Genomic DNA, 13,787 nt, shown 5'->3' on the forward strand with positions numbered 1-13,787 from the left:
CCAAAACAAATTGCAAAACAATTTTTAAAAGATATCTGAATTGTGTGCAAATTGGCAGTTGACACTAAATAACAAAAAGTGTGAGGTCATCCACATTAGTGCTAAAAGGAATTCGTTAAATTTCTGTTACATAAAAAATGTGTAATCTAAAAGCCATAAATTCAACTAAATACCTAGGTATTACAATTACGAACAACTTAAATTGGAAGGAACACATATCAAATGTTGCAGGGAAGGCTAACCAAAGACTGTGTTTTATTGGCAGGACACTTAGAAAATGTAACAGATCTACTAAGGAGACTGACTACACTACGCTTGTCCATCATCTTTTAGAATACTGCTGGGTGATGTGGGATCCTTACCAGATATGACTGATGGAGTACATTGAAAGAGTTCAAAGAAGGGCAGCACATTTTGTATTATCATGAAATATGGTAGAGAGAGTCACAGAAATGGTACAGGATTTGGGCTGGACATCATTAAAAGAAAGGCATTTTTCGTTGCGACGGAACCTTCTCACAAAATTCCAATCACCAACTTTCTCCTCAAAATGCGAAAATATTCTTTTGACACTGACCTACATAGGCAGAAATGATTACCATGATAAAACAAGGGAAATCAGAGCTCATACGGAAAGATATATGTGTTTGTTCTTTCCGCGCACTATATGAGATTGGAATAATAGACAATTCTGAAGGTAGTTCGATGAACCCTCTGCCAGGCACTTAAATGTGATTTGCAGAGTATCCATGTAGATGTAGATGTAGATGCAATGAATACCACAGTAAATGGTTTACTTAAATGATGAACAGACATCTCTAAAAATGACAATCATAGCTGGACAGAGAACAAGGAAGCTTACTGTAAGGAAATCCGGTGTAACAGCTGAATAGTCCAGCTGATCAATGAAAGAAGCAAGTACAAAATCGTTTAGGAAACGGTACGAACACAGCAGTGTTCAATGAGATGATAGAAGTCATGGGATAGTGATATGCACATATACAGGGGCAGTAGTATCACATACACAAGGTATAAATGGGCAGTTCACTGGTGGAACTGTCATGTATATGCAGATGATTCAAGTGAAAAGATTTGTGATGTGATTATGGCTGCATGATGGAAATTAACAGACTTTGAACATGTAACGGTAGTTGGAGCTAGATGCATGGGACATTCCATTTTGGAAATCATTAGGGAATTCAATATTCTTGAGATCCACAGTGTTAAGAGTGTGCCAAGAACACCAAATTTACTTCAAAATTTATGAAATGATTTGGAAAGTGACACCCAAATGAGTATTCAAGTTGATGTGTAGAATCTGTGTCAAGAGACATACCATCAGACTTCTAGAGAAATATCACCTACACAATGTTAAAGACAGCATGCCAGAAAAGAGTGACAACTATTATGTAAACAGCTTAACAGCTCAAGCTTTGAACCTTGTAACAAGAATAATACACAGAGGAAAGGAAAATGAAATAGAGAATTCTTAGATGATGATCAGTTTGGCTTTCATAAAGGTAAAGGCACCTGAGAGGCAGTTCTGTCATTGCATTTGATGATGGAAGCAAAAGCAAGACACATTCTTAGGGTTTGCGTAAAAAAATATCTGATAATGTAAAATGATGCAAGATGTTAGAAATTCTCAGGAAAACAGGTGTAAGCAATACAGAAAAATATGTAAAATACATTATGTACAAAAATCAAGAATGAACAATAAGAATGGAAGACCAAGAACCAAGTGCTCAAATTAATAAGGGTTGTCATTCACCCCTACTGTTCAATCTATTTAGGAAGTTCACTTTAAATGAAGACACTGACATGTCTCATAAACTACGCATAGGATCAAAAAATGTTATAACTCCAATTTGTTTATCTCAGAGGGGGACATCCAGCAACACCACACTCAACCTGCCCACACACCCCATGCATGGGTGGCTGGGCTCAACTTTGGAATCTTCAATGGGAACTTAAATATTTTATAACGGATTATGATTCTATGCCAAAATCTACTTATTTTAAGTCTGAAGCATTTTCTTTGTTTTGCCACATATGCCACTGTAATCAGAGGAATAGAATTGGGTACACAATCTTAATTTATGGCATGCTATTTGATGGCCCTTGAACATCCAACGGCACGTGGGACCCCACCTCCTTGTCCCAAGGGTATGACAGACCAGTAGTTCATAACTTCTAATTGGAAACCCCATTCGCAATGTTGTGTTCCTTCAACATATCAAACAGGGGACTACTCAACGCATCACTGTAGCCATGGCTCAAGGCAAATGCTACTCTTCGTTTCCAATTAGAGTAAGTGTTCAAACATAGTACCGCCAACTGCAGTACACCTAATGATCTGCTTTTCAAATCACCATACACAGGACAGAAGCACATCTGTGGTAATATCAGCACACGTATTTCTGATGCAGTCAGCCATGTCTTCATGGCACCTTGGCACTTGCTGGTACACCTTACCTTTTAAATAGAAGGAAGCCCAGCAACGTCAAATCCCATGACCTAATGGGCCAATTTATAGGGTCACCTCTGCCAATCCACTAACCAGTGTAAATATGGTCTAATACCTCAAGTGCGTAACGTGCTGGGCAACTGTCATGCTGAAATGACATACATTGTCAAACGCCCAGGTCAGCACACTGCAGTAGTACCAATGGTTCCTTTTCCAAAAATGTTTGATATTTGCATCCATTCAACATGCCACTGAGAACACTTGGATCAATGAGTTTGTTCCCAATGATACTACACCATTCGTTAACTGACAAAGGACAAAGATGATCAATTTGCCGTAATCAGTGGGGATTGTCTACACTCTAGCAATGCATATTATGCCGGTTAACACTACGATGGTTTGTGAATGGAGACTCATTGGAAAATAGTACCTCAGCAAAGTAGGTCATAACTTCTAACTGCAAACTCCATTCACAGCATTGTATACCTCCAACATATTGAAAAGTTGAGTACTCTATGCACTATTGTGTCTACAGAGGTGAACTATTACAAATCATAACAGGCAGTACACTGTGACTGGAGCTCATGTATCGTACAAAAGTAGAACAGATAGTGGCTCTAAATGTTACAATACTTGCACGGTGTTTATTGCCTACACACCCCTCTATCATTTGGAGAACAGATGTGCAAGTGGATGATGAATGTTGCAACCACTGAAGAAAAGACTGAAATGATCCTGATTTGTGGAGAATGTAGAACTGTTCAGGCTGCTGTTGCCTTGTATGACAAGCAATTTCCAGAGAAAGCTTGCTCTCATTCATTCTTTTACAAGATTGTGAGCATCTTTATGTCTGATGACAGCAAATGGAGCAGCAAAAGGAAATGAAGCAAACGTGTTACAGGAGAAGCTAATGAAACAGCTGTACTTGTGGCAGTGGAACACAACTCATGCATAAGCACCCGGCAATTACACCACGATTCCAGTAAGTCTGTAGATAGTATTGTCACACTACTGCATTGTCATAAATATCAACCACATCACGTGTCATTGCATCGAGAACTTCATGGCACCGATTTACATAACTGGGTAGTGTTTTGTGAATGGCCACCTCAACGAATTAAAAACATATGGTCAGTTTGAAAGGAAGTGTCTGGTCAGCAGCACAAGGTTGATGATATACAGTCAGTTCATAGTAAAAATATTTCTGTTATGATAAGTCACATATATGTACAGTATTTAACAAACATTTTCTGTGCACTGCTGGTAAATTAAATAAAAACTTAGTTTCTACAAGGAATCATATAACTCTCTTGGAAAATACCTTTCCAACATTGATGTCTGCAATACTCCTCTATGATACTGACAATGGGAAGAGTGAGTCAATAATTAAATCACTGAATACTAAGGACTCTTGTGGATATGATGGAGTGCCTAGCAGAATATTAAAGTACTGTGCTGTTCGCCCTGTGCTTAGCCATATTAGTAATTTTTCCTTTAAGAATGGTCAGTTTCCTGAGAGATAAAAATACTCAGTAGTACAGCCACTTTATAAAAAGAGAGGAAGGGATAATGTAGACAATTTTAGACATATTTCTGTCATCAATGTTTGCTAAAGTTATTGAAAAGGCTGTGTATGTCAGAATAATTGATCATTTTATATGACATAATTTGCTATCAAATGTACAGACTGCCTTTAGAAGTGGTTTAACAAATGAAAGAGCTATAATCTCTTATCTCTGTGAGGTACTGGACTGATTAAACAAAAGGTTTTAAACACTAGGCATATTTTTTGAATACACATGTACACGTTGTGTGACTAGGGCCTCCCGTCGGGTAGACCGTTCGCCGGGTGCAAGTCTTTCAATTTGACGCCACTTTGGTGACTTGTACATCGATGGGGATGAAATGATGATGATTAGGAGAACACAACACCCAGTCCCTGAGCAGAGAAAATCTCAGACCCAGCCTGGAATCGAACCTGGACCCTTAGGATTACAGTCTGTCACCCTGACCACTCAGCTACCGGGGGGTGGACATTTTTTGAATTAACTAAAGCATTTGATTGCATTGATCATAAAATATTGCTCCAGAAGTTGGACCATTGTGGATTATGGAGAATAGCTCACAACTGATTCACCTCTCACTTTAACAACAGACAGCAAAAGGTCATTATTCAGTGTTGAGAATGGCTGTGGTCTGAGGTATGAGTGAGTCACTGTCAAATGGCAGGTGTCCCAGGCATCAGTGTTGGGGCCACTCCTGTTCCTTATTTATGTAAATGATATTCCCTCTAGTATTACAGATGATACTAAAATATTTCTGTTTACTGATGACACTAGTTTGGAAGTAAAGGATGTTGAGTGCAACATTAGCTCTGTTTCAAATAGTGCAGTTCATGACATAAGCTAATAAACTAACGCTAAATCACAGTAAGACTCAGTTTTTACAGTTTGTAACACACAATTCAACAAAAACCGACATTTTAATTTCACAGAATTTGCATATGATTAGTGCAACCGAACAGTTCAAATTTCTAGGTGCTCATATAGATAGTAAACTGTTGTGGAAAGCCTGTGTTCAGGATCTTGATCAAAGGCTTAATGCTGCCATTTTTACTATTCGAACGGTATCTGAAGTAAGTGATCGTTCGACACAAAAATTAGTCTACTTTGCTTATTTTCATTTGCTTATGTTGTATGGTATTATATTTTTGGGCTAACTCTTCCCATTGTCAAATGATATTTTTGGCTCATAAATGGGCAGTATGGGCAAAAGGTGGTGTAAGTTCGTGAACCTCTTGTCGATTCCTGTTCACTAGTCTGGGTATTCTGACGTGTACCTCTCAATGTATATATTCTTTACTGTCATTTCTTGTTAACAATATCAGCTTATTCACAAGAATTAGTGGCTATCAATCAGTTAACACTAGACAGAAATCCAATCTTCATTTGGATTGCACTTCATTCACTCTTGTGCAGTACACTGCTGCATCCATTTTCAGTAAGCTACCACAAGAATTCAAAAATCTTAGCAGTAATCCATATGCTGTCAAATCAAAACTGAAGAGTTTTCTCATGGGTCACTCCTTCTATTCTGCCGAGGAGTTCCTTGAAAAATTAAGCTGATTCCTATGTTATATTGCTGATAGCATTTACTTAAACTTATACCTTGACTTTATTGGGTTCATAACATTTTATTTTATCTGTTATTACTTTTATATTGTAATTTCATGTACTGATACGTTCCATGTCCTTGGAGTTTTGCTCCTCAGTTTGACCCTATGGAGCTATACATGAAAGAAAGACCCATGTTCTTTGCTGAGGTACTATTTTCTAATGAGTCTACATTCACAAACCATGGTAGTGTTAACCGGCATAATATGCATTACTGGAATGTAGACAATCCCCACTGGTTATGGTTGGTTAACGAATGGGGAACAAACTCATTGGTCCATATTTTATCAACGGCATGTTGAAAGAATGCAAATATCAAACTTTGTTAGAAAAAGAACCACCAGTACTACTGCAATGTGTTGCCCCGGATGTTCGACAAAGTATGTCATTTCAGCATGACGGTTGCCCAGCACATTATGCACTTGAAGCATGGGAGGCATTAGACCATATTTACACTGGTTAGTGGATTGGCAGAGGTGGCCCTATTAATTGGCTTGCTAGATCATGGGATTTGATGTTGCTGGCTTTCTTTCTGTGGGGTTATTTAAAAGATAAAGTGTACCAGCAGGTGCCAAGAGGCCATGAAGACATGGCTGACAGCATCAGAAATATGTGTGCTGACATTACCACAGATGTGCTTCTGTCCTGTGTATGGTGATTTGAAAAGCAGACCATTAGGTGTACTGGAGTTGGCGGTACTATGTTTGAACACTTACTCTAATTGGAAACATAGAGTAGCATTCACCTTGAGCAGCAGCCACAATGGTGTGTTGAGTAGTCCTCTGTTTGATATGTTGGAGGAATACAACTTTGCAATACAGATGCTAAATGAACCAAGTAGGACACAAAAAGCAGCCTAGCACAGGTAAAAAGAGCATTCCTGGCCAAAAGAGCCTACCAGTATTTTAACAATGGCTTTAATTTGAGGAAGAAATATTTGGGAGTGTATATTTGTAGCACAGCATTTAAGTGAGTCATTGACTGTGGGGAAATTGGATGTTAGATAAATAGAGAAGATAAGAAATTAGGAGGCCCTCCACAGAATTGGCAAGAAAAGTACAGTATGGGGAACACTGACAAGAAGAAGGGGCAGCATGACGGGACATATGTTAAGACATCAGGGAATAACTTCACTGGTACTACAGCTGTAGAGAGTAAAAATTGTAGGGGAACACAGAGATTTGAATATATCTAGCAAATAACTGAGGGCAATGGGTTTGAGTGCTGTTCTGGAGTGAAGGAGTTGTCTCAGGAGAGGAAGTTGTGGCAGGCTGCATCACACTAATCAGAAGACTAATTTCCAATGTATTTGTGTAAGATGCCTAATTCTAAATGTAACTTACTGATGTTGTAGTTATAGGGTACTAAGTTCTTTTGATTTTGCAAAGTGCACATATTTACAACATTTACTGAAGCTGCTGTTCTTCGTACTACTTCAAAATCTTATCAAGAATTGACTGGATATTTATGCAGTTTTTTCCAGACAGTACTTCATTATAGAAAACTGCATCATTTGAAAAGAGTCTGAGGTTACTATTAATATTGTCTGCCAGGTAATTAATATACAACTGAACAACAAGGGTCACAGCAAACTTCCTTATAGCACTCTGTAAGTCACTTCCATTAGTGTCTCTCCATCCAAGATAACATGCTGCCATGAATTCCTCTACTGTGTCAACCTTTCATCTCATAGTATCAATTGCAACCTATATCCTCAATTATTTGCTGGATATATTGCAATCTCAGTTTTCCTCTACAATTCTTTACCCTCTACAAACCCTCAAGACCATGCAAGTTTTTCCCTTGTGTCTTAGCAGATGTCCTGTCAACCTGTCCCTTCTTCTTGTCGGTATTTTCCAAATATTCCTCTCTTCACCAATTCTCTGGAGGACCTCCTCATTCCTTACCTTATAGGCCCACCTAATTTTCAACATTCTTCTGTAGCACCACATCTCAAATGCTTCAATTCTCTTCTTTTCCAGTCTTCCTGCAGCCCATGTTTCACTACCATACAATGCTGTGCTAGAAGCACACATTCTCAGACATTTCTTCCTCTGATTAAGGCCTAGGTTTGATACTAGTATGCTCCTACTGGCAAGGATTGCCCATTTTACCAGTGCTAGTCTGTTTCTTGTGCCATCATGCCTCCATCCAGCAGGGGTTATTTTGCCATCTAGGTTGCAGAATTCCTTTACTTTGTCTACACCACGATCCCCAATTTTGATGTTAAGTTTCTTGCTTTTCTCACTTCTACTATGTCTCATTAGTTTCATCTTTCTCTGATTTACTTTCAGTCCAATTTCTGCACTCATTAGATCGTTCATTGCATTCCACATATCCTGCAAATCTCCTTTCCTTTCACCGAGGATAGCAATGACATCAGTGAGTCCCATCATTGGTATCCTTTCACTTGAATTTTAAATTCCACTCTTGGGCCTTTGTTTTATTTCTACTTCTGCTTATTTGACATATAGATTGAAAAGCAGTGGTAAAATACTACATCTCTGTCTTAACTCTTTTTAATCAAAGAACTTTGTTCTTGGTCACTCAGTCTTATTTTCTTTCTTGGTTCTTGTACACATTGTATATTACCCATCCTTCCCTAAAGATTAACTGTATTTTTCTCAGAGGTTCGAACATATTGCACCATTTTACACTGTCAAATGCCTTTTCAAAGTCAAAAAATTCAATGAAAGTGTCTTGATCTTCCTTTGTATCCATTGTCAAGCACAATGTCATAACACCTGTCTGGTACCTTTCCTAGAGCCAAACTTATCATCTAACAGATCCTCAATTTTCTTTTCCATTTTCCTGTATATTATTCTTGTTAGCCACTTGGGTACATGAGCAGTTAAGCTGACTGTATTTGTATTTGTATTTGTATTTGTATTTATTGGTCCAGTAAATCTTACATGTACAGTACAGCACATCAGATATTGTGTGATAATTCTTGCATTTGTCAGCTTTCACTGTCTTCAGAATTGTGTGGATGATGTTCTTCCAAAAGCCTGATGGTGTATCATCAGTCCCATACATTCTCCATACCAATGTGAATGGTTGTTTTGTTGCCACTTTCCCCAATACATTTAGAAACTCGAATACAAAATTATCTATCCCTTCCACCTTATTTGATCTTAAGTAATCCAAAGTTCTTTTAAATTCTGATTCTAATACTGGATGCTACTTCTCTTCCCTGTCAACTCTCATTTCTTCTTCTGACATGTCATCATACAAGTCCTACCCTTCATACAGGCCTTCAGTTCACTTTTTCAACCTATCTACTCTCTCTTCTGCATCTAACAGTGGAGTTCTCATTGCACCCTTAACATTACCACCCTTGCTTTTAATTTAACTGAAACTTGTTTTGACTTTTCTATATGCTGAGTCAGACTTTCCAACACTTATTTCTTTTTCAAATGGTTCAAATGGCTCTAAGTGCTATGGAACTTAACATCTGAGGTCATCAGTCCCCTGGACTTAGAACTACATAAACCTAACTAACACTGGGTGTTGTGTGATGTCCTTAGGTTAGTTAGGTTTAAGTAGTTCTAAGACTGATGACCATAGATGTTACGTCCCATAGTGCTCAGAGCCATTTTAAACCTAACTAACCTAAGGACATCACACACATCCATGACCGAGGCAGGATTCGAAACTGTGACCATAGCAGCCGCGTGGTTCTGGACTGAAGCGCCTAGAACCGCTTGGCCACTATGGCCAGCATTTCTTTTTCAATTTCTTCACATTTTTCATGCTTCTATTTCACCTTGATTCTCTGCACTTCCTATTTATTTTGTTCTAAGTGACTTGTATTTTCGTATCGTTGAATTTCCCTGCTCATTTTTGTACTTCCTTTCATTGATCAGCTTCCCAACTATTGTGATTGCCCTTTTTAGAGATGTCCATTCCTCTACAGCTGAAATGCCTACTGAGCTATTCATTACTGCAGTACCTATAACCTCAGAGAACTTCAAACATCTCTCTTCATCCAGTACCACTTTTGTATCCCACTTTTCTGTGCACTGATTCTTCCTGACTAATCTCTTAAACTTCAGCCTGCTCTTCATCATTACTAAATTCTGATCTGTTTCTGTACTTGGTCCTGGGTACACCTGATTTTGGAGTCTCTGCCTGACCATGGCGTAATGTAATTGGAATCTTCCCCTGTTTACCGGCCTTTTCCATGTATATCTCCACCTGTTGTGAATCTATTACTATCTGAAATTTGTAGCAGAACTCAATTAACCTTTATCCTCTTTCCTTCCTAGTACCAAGCCCATATTCTCCCATAACCATTTCTTCTACTCCTTCCCCTACAATCACATTCCAATCCTCCATGACTATTAGATTTTCATCTCTCTTTATGTACTGAGTTACCTTTCCAATATCCTTGTATACTTCCTCTCTCTCTTCATCCTCTGCTTGTGACTGAACTATTATTGTCAGCATTGGTTTGCTGTACATTCTAATGAGAACAACACTATCACTGAACTTTTCACAGTAACTCACTCTCTGCCCTGCCTTCCTATTCACTATGAATCATACTCCTGTTATACCATTTTCTGGTACTGTTGATAATACCCTATACTCATCTGGCCAGGAATACTTGTCTTTTCCTATTTCACTTCACTGACCCCACTACATCCAAACTGACCATCAGCATTTCCATTTTCAGATTTTCTAGCTTACCTACCACGTTCAGACTTCTGACATTTTATAACCCAACTTGTAGAATGTTACCCTTTCATTCAATATTTATTTTTCTCACAGTCACTCCCCCCCCCCCCCCCCCCCCCCCACCCCCCGACAGTCCTCTCATAGAGTTCTGAATGAGGGACTAGCTCAGAATCTTTTGCCAATGGAGTGATCATCATGACACTTTTTCAAGTACAGGCCACATGTCCTGTGGGTGCACATTGTGTGTCTTTGCCTTTAACACAGTGGTTTCCATTGTCTTCTGCATCCTCATGCAATTGATCATTGCTGATTATTCTGCTTTTTAGGGGCAATTTCCCACCACAGGGGCAAGAAGTGTGCCGAACCTCTGTCTGCTCTCTATCCTCTTTGAAATAGATGTTGTCATAAAAGGGTGGCTTCATATACTGGAAGTCTTTGGCCACCACTACTGCTGATTTTATTCAACATTTAAGCAGTGGCAAAGTTCAAAGCCAGGACTGTGGATATTTTGATTATTAGTCCAACACACTACCCCAAACCACAAGTTGTCTTATACCCCGTATAGAAGTATTTTTGTTTTTAAATGTTGGTGCAGTGCTGAGTCAAATGCTGTTTGGAAGTCAAGACATAACTGCGCTCACCTTACTGCCTCAATCCGAGGCTTCCAGAGTGTCATGTGAAAAATGTGCAGGTTGGGTTTCACATGGCTAGGATTTACAAAATCCATTGCATGGAGGAAGTCGTCCTGTTAAGAGGTACATTATTATGTTTGTGCTCCGAATAGATTCTAGGTTTATATAACTAATGGATTTCAATGAGGATGGATGGTACTTTTGTGGATCACTTTTGTTTACACTCTTGTAGATGAGGGTGACCTATTTTCTTCTGGTCATTGGTACATTTGTTTGTTCAGTGGATCTACACTATGTTGTGGTTAATATGAACTTAATCAACTGAAAATTCTGGATAGAACCTGTCAGGGATTTCAATGGACTCTGGAGTCTTGTTTAATTTTAGTGATTGTAGCTGTTTCTCAACTCCCCAGACACTAATCTCTATGTCGCTTTTTCTGTGTGTGGAAAGTAAACTGGGGTAGCACTTCTGTATCTCCCTTAGTAGAGGATCATTTGAAAACACAGTTCATCATCTCTACTCTTGTTTTGTTACCCTCAATTTAATTTTATCTGTTATCCAAGAGTATCTGGACATAACTTTGGAGTCATTTACAAACTTGGTGTGAATATGATCATAATTTCCTTGTTTTTTGTTTTTTTTTGTTTTTTAGAGATCTTTCAAAAGGATACTTCTGCAGTAATCATGGAAGGCTACATGCATTACGTTTTTGAAATTCAAACAATCTCCCAAAAGTGAAAGTACCTTTGTGCTGCCCACCTTTGTATACATGCAGTGTCCCCTGTTAATCTATTTGATGTGGGTCCCATACACTTTAATAATATTCTAAGATGTGATGAGTGAATGCTTAAAATTATTTGTGCTTCCAGTGTTAGAACTTAGTTATAGTGTGTGGGACCCATACCAGATAGGTCAATGAATGTGTACCAAGAAGGGTGGCACAAATTGTCACAGGTGTATTTGACTCATAAGAGAGTGACATGGAAATTTTGAATTGGCAGACACTTGAATTTAGATGCCAGTTATCTAATGGAAGTCTATTTAAGTGAATATCTGGAGAAATTCTTCCCCCCCCCCCCTCCCCCCCCCCCCTTATGCATCACTCCCATAGCGACATGGAGACAAAACTGGACTAATTGCAGCACACTTACATTTCAGCATCGATTCTTGCTGTGCTCTCCATATGTAATTAGAATAAGAAGGAACCTTGACATGTGGTATCTTGCTAATTACCCTCTTCACAGAGGTTTGAGGAGTACATATATAGATGTAGATGTAGGTTTAAATGTGTTTCAGTCAGGATCTCTCTCTCTCTCTCTCTCTCTCTCTCTCTCTCTCTCTCTCTCTCACACACACACACACACACACACACACACACACACACACACACACACACACACACACACACACACACACACCCTCTCCTCCCTCCTCTCTCTCTCTCTCTCTCTCTCTCTCTCTCTCTCTCTGTCTGTCTGTCTGTCTGTCTGTCTATCTATCTATCTATCTATCTATCTATCTCTCTCTCTCTCTCTCTCTCTCTCTCTCTCTCTCTCTATCTCTCTCTCACATACACAATGAGTTGTTTTGCAACTACTATGGAGAAGTCACTATTTCTTTAGGAGCTCCTTTACAGCAGCTGTATAACATAGAGAATCCTCCCAAAGTTAACTGTTCTACTAGGTAATGCATAGTCAACTATTCTTTTAAACTGGGGCCTTGCAAAGCTCTAAGGCTGAACACTGAAAGTGTTGTGTCATCATATTATGGGGTAAATTTTCATTGAGGAAAAGATTCTTAGTTGCATGGAAGTGTTTAATAAGGACAACAGACAACATGTAGTTTCCATTCTAGACAACAAGAACATCATCCCTTTTGGGCTTAGTCACAAAAGGGATGATGGTTTGGTTGTCTATGAGTAATTGATTTCCCTCAATACTCTATCACAAATGCATTATGTGACAATCTGAGACTGTTGATTATTTTATGTGTATTCAGGATAGCATTCAATCTTATTGTAATATGAACTATGAAAACAAACAAATCAGAGAAAGATTGACATTTTATGTCTATGGGTTCTTTCTCTGATCTCTCGTTTATAGGAATAATGTTTTGCAACAGTCAAGGTAATAAAATGACTTTTGTAATTACAGAAAAAAACTGAAACAGAATTCAACATATATTAACATAGTTCACCAAATATTAATCGTATATATAACATTTTTCTTGTTTCAGGGATGCTTATTCTACTGGTGCACAGAATATGAGTTCCAGTCTCATGCAACAAACTAATACAGTGCCACAGCTTGTTGGTGCAAATGTTTCATATAGGAACTATGAATGTAAACCAGCTTTGCCACAGGGTGCTGCAAGTCATTTCTGATAACACTAGATTATTAATGATGGATGTAATCTGAAAATGAAATTGTTTGTCAAGATGTCTTATTCATTACTGAAATATATTTATTTTTTATTGGATGTTTGTCATTATAACTGCTGACAGTAATTATTTTACACATTATAAAAACACAATACAGGCTAGAGTGCAACTGCACTTCCAAGTTCTCAATTTTCTCACAAGGTAGGAAGTGACTGGCCATATCACCTCCTCAAAATAAGTGAATGCCTACTATTACTATTGTCAGCTTTTTTTTTTTTTTAAAAAACATATTCTTTCTCTAACAACTTAATAGAATCCAGAATGAAAAATACATTACCATTTCATCTTGAGGAAGAGAAATATACATTCATACCAGTATTGAAAGTGTAAAAAATATGAATCAAGTGTAGATACACATTAAGCTTAATTTTTCAAGTTAGATAAATCCACTCCAGCT

The 13,787-nt window shown here is 38.3% G+C and overlaps 1 protein-coding gene across 1 annotated transcript in view; it reads left to right on the forward strand.

Annotated features, from left to right (window-relative positions):
• Positions 1–13,333, forward strand: part of LOC124775893 (protein gooseberry-like) — a 294,891-nt gene extending 281,558 nt beyond the window's left edge. The window contains 1 exon segment of the mRNA XM_047250728.1: positions 13,186–13,333. Coding sequence (XP_047106684.1) covers positions 13,186–13,333 — 148 coding nt within the window.
• Positions 13,334–13,787: the final 454 nt, after the last annotated feature.

This window comes from Schistocerca piceifrons, chromosome 2 (assembly GCF_021461385.2).
Source record: "Schistocerca piceifrons isolate TAMUIC-IGC-003096 chromosome 2, iqSchPice1.1, whole genome shotgun sequence".
Lineage (NCBI taxonomy): Eukaryota > Metazoa > Arthropoda > Insecta > Orthoptera > Acrididae > Schistocerca > Schistocerca piceifrons.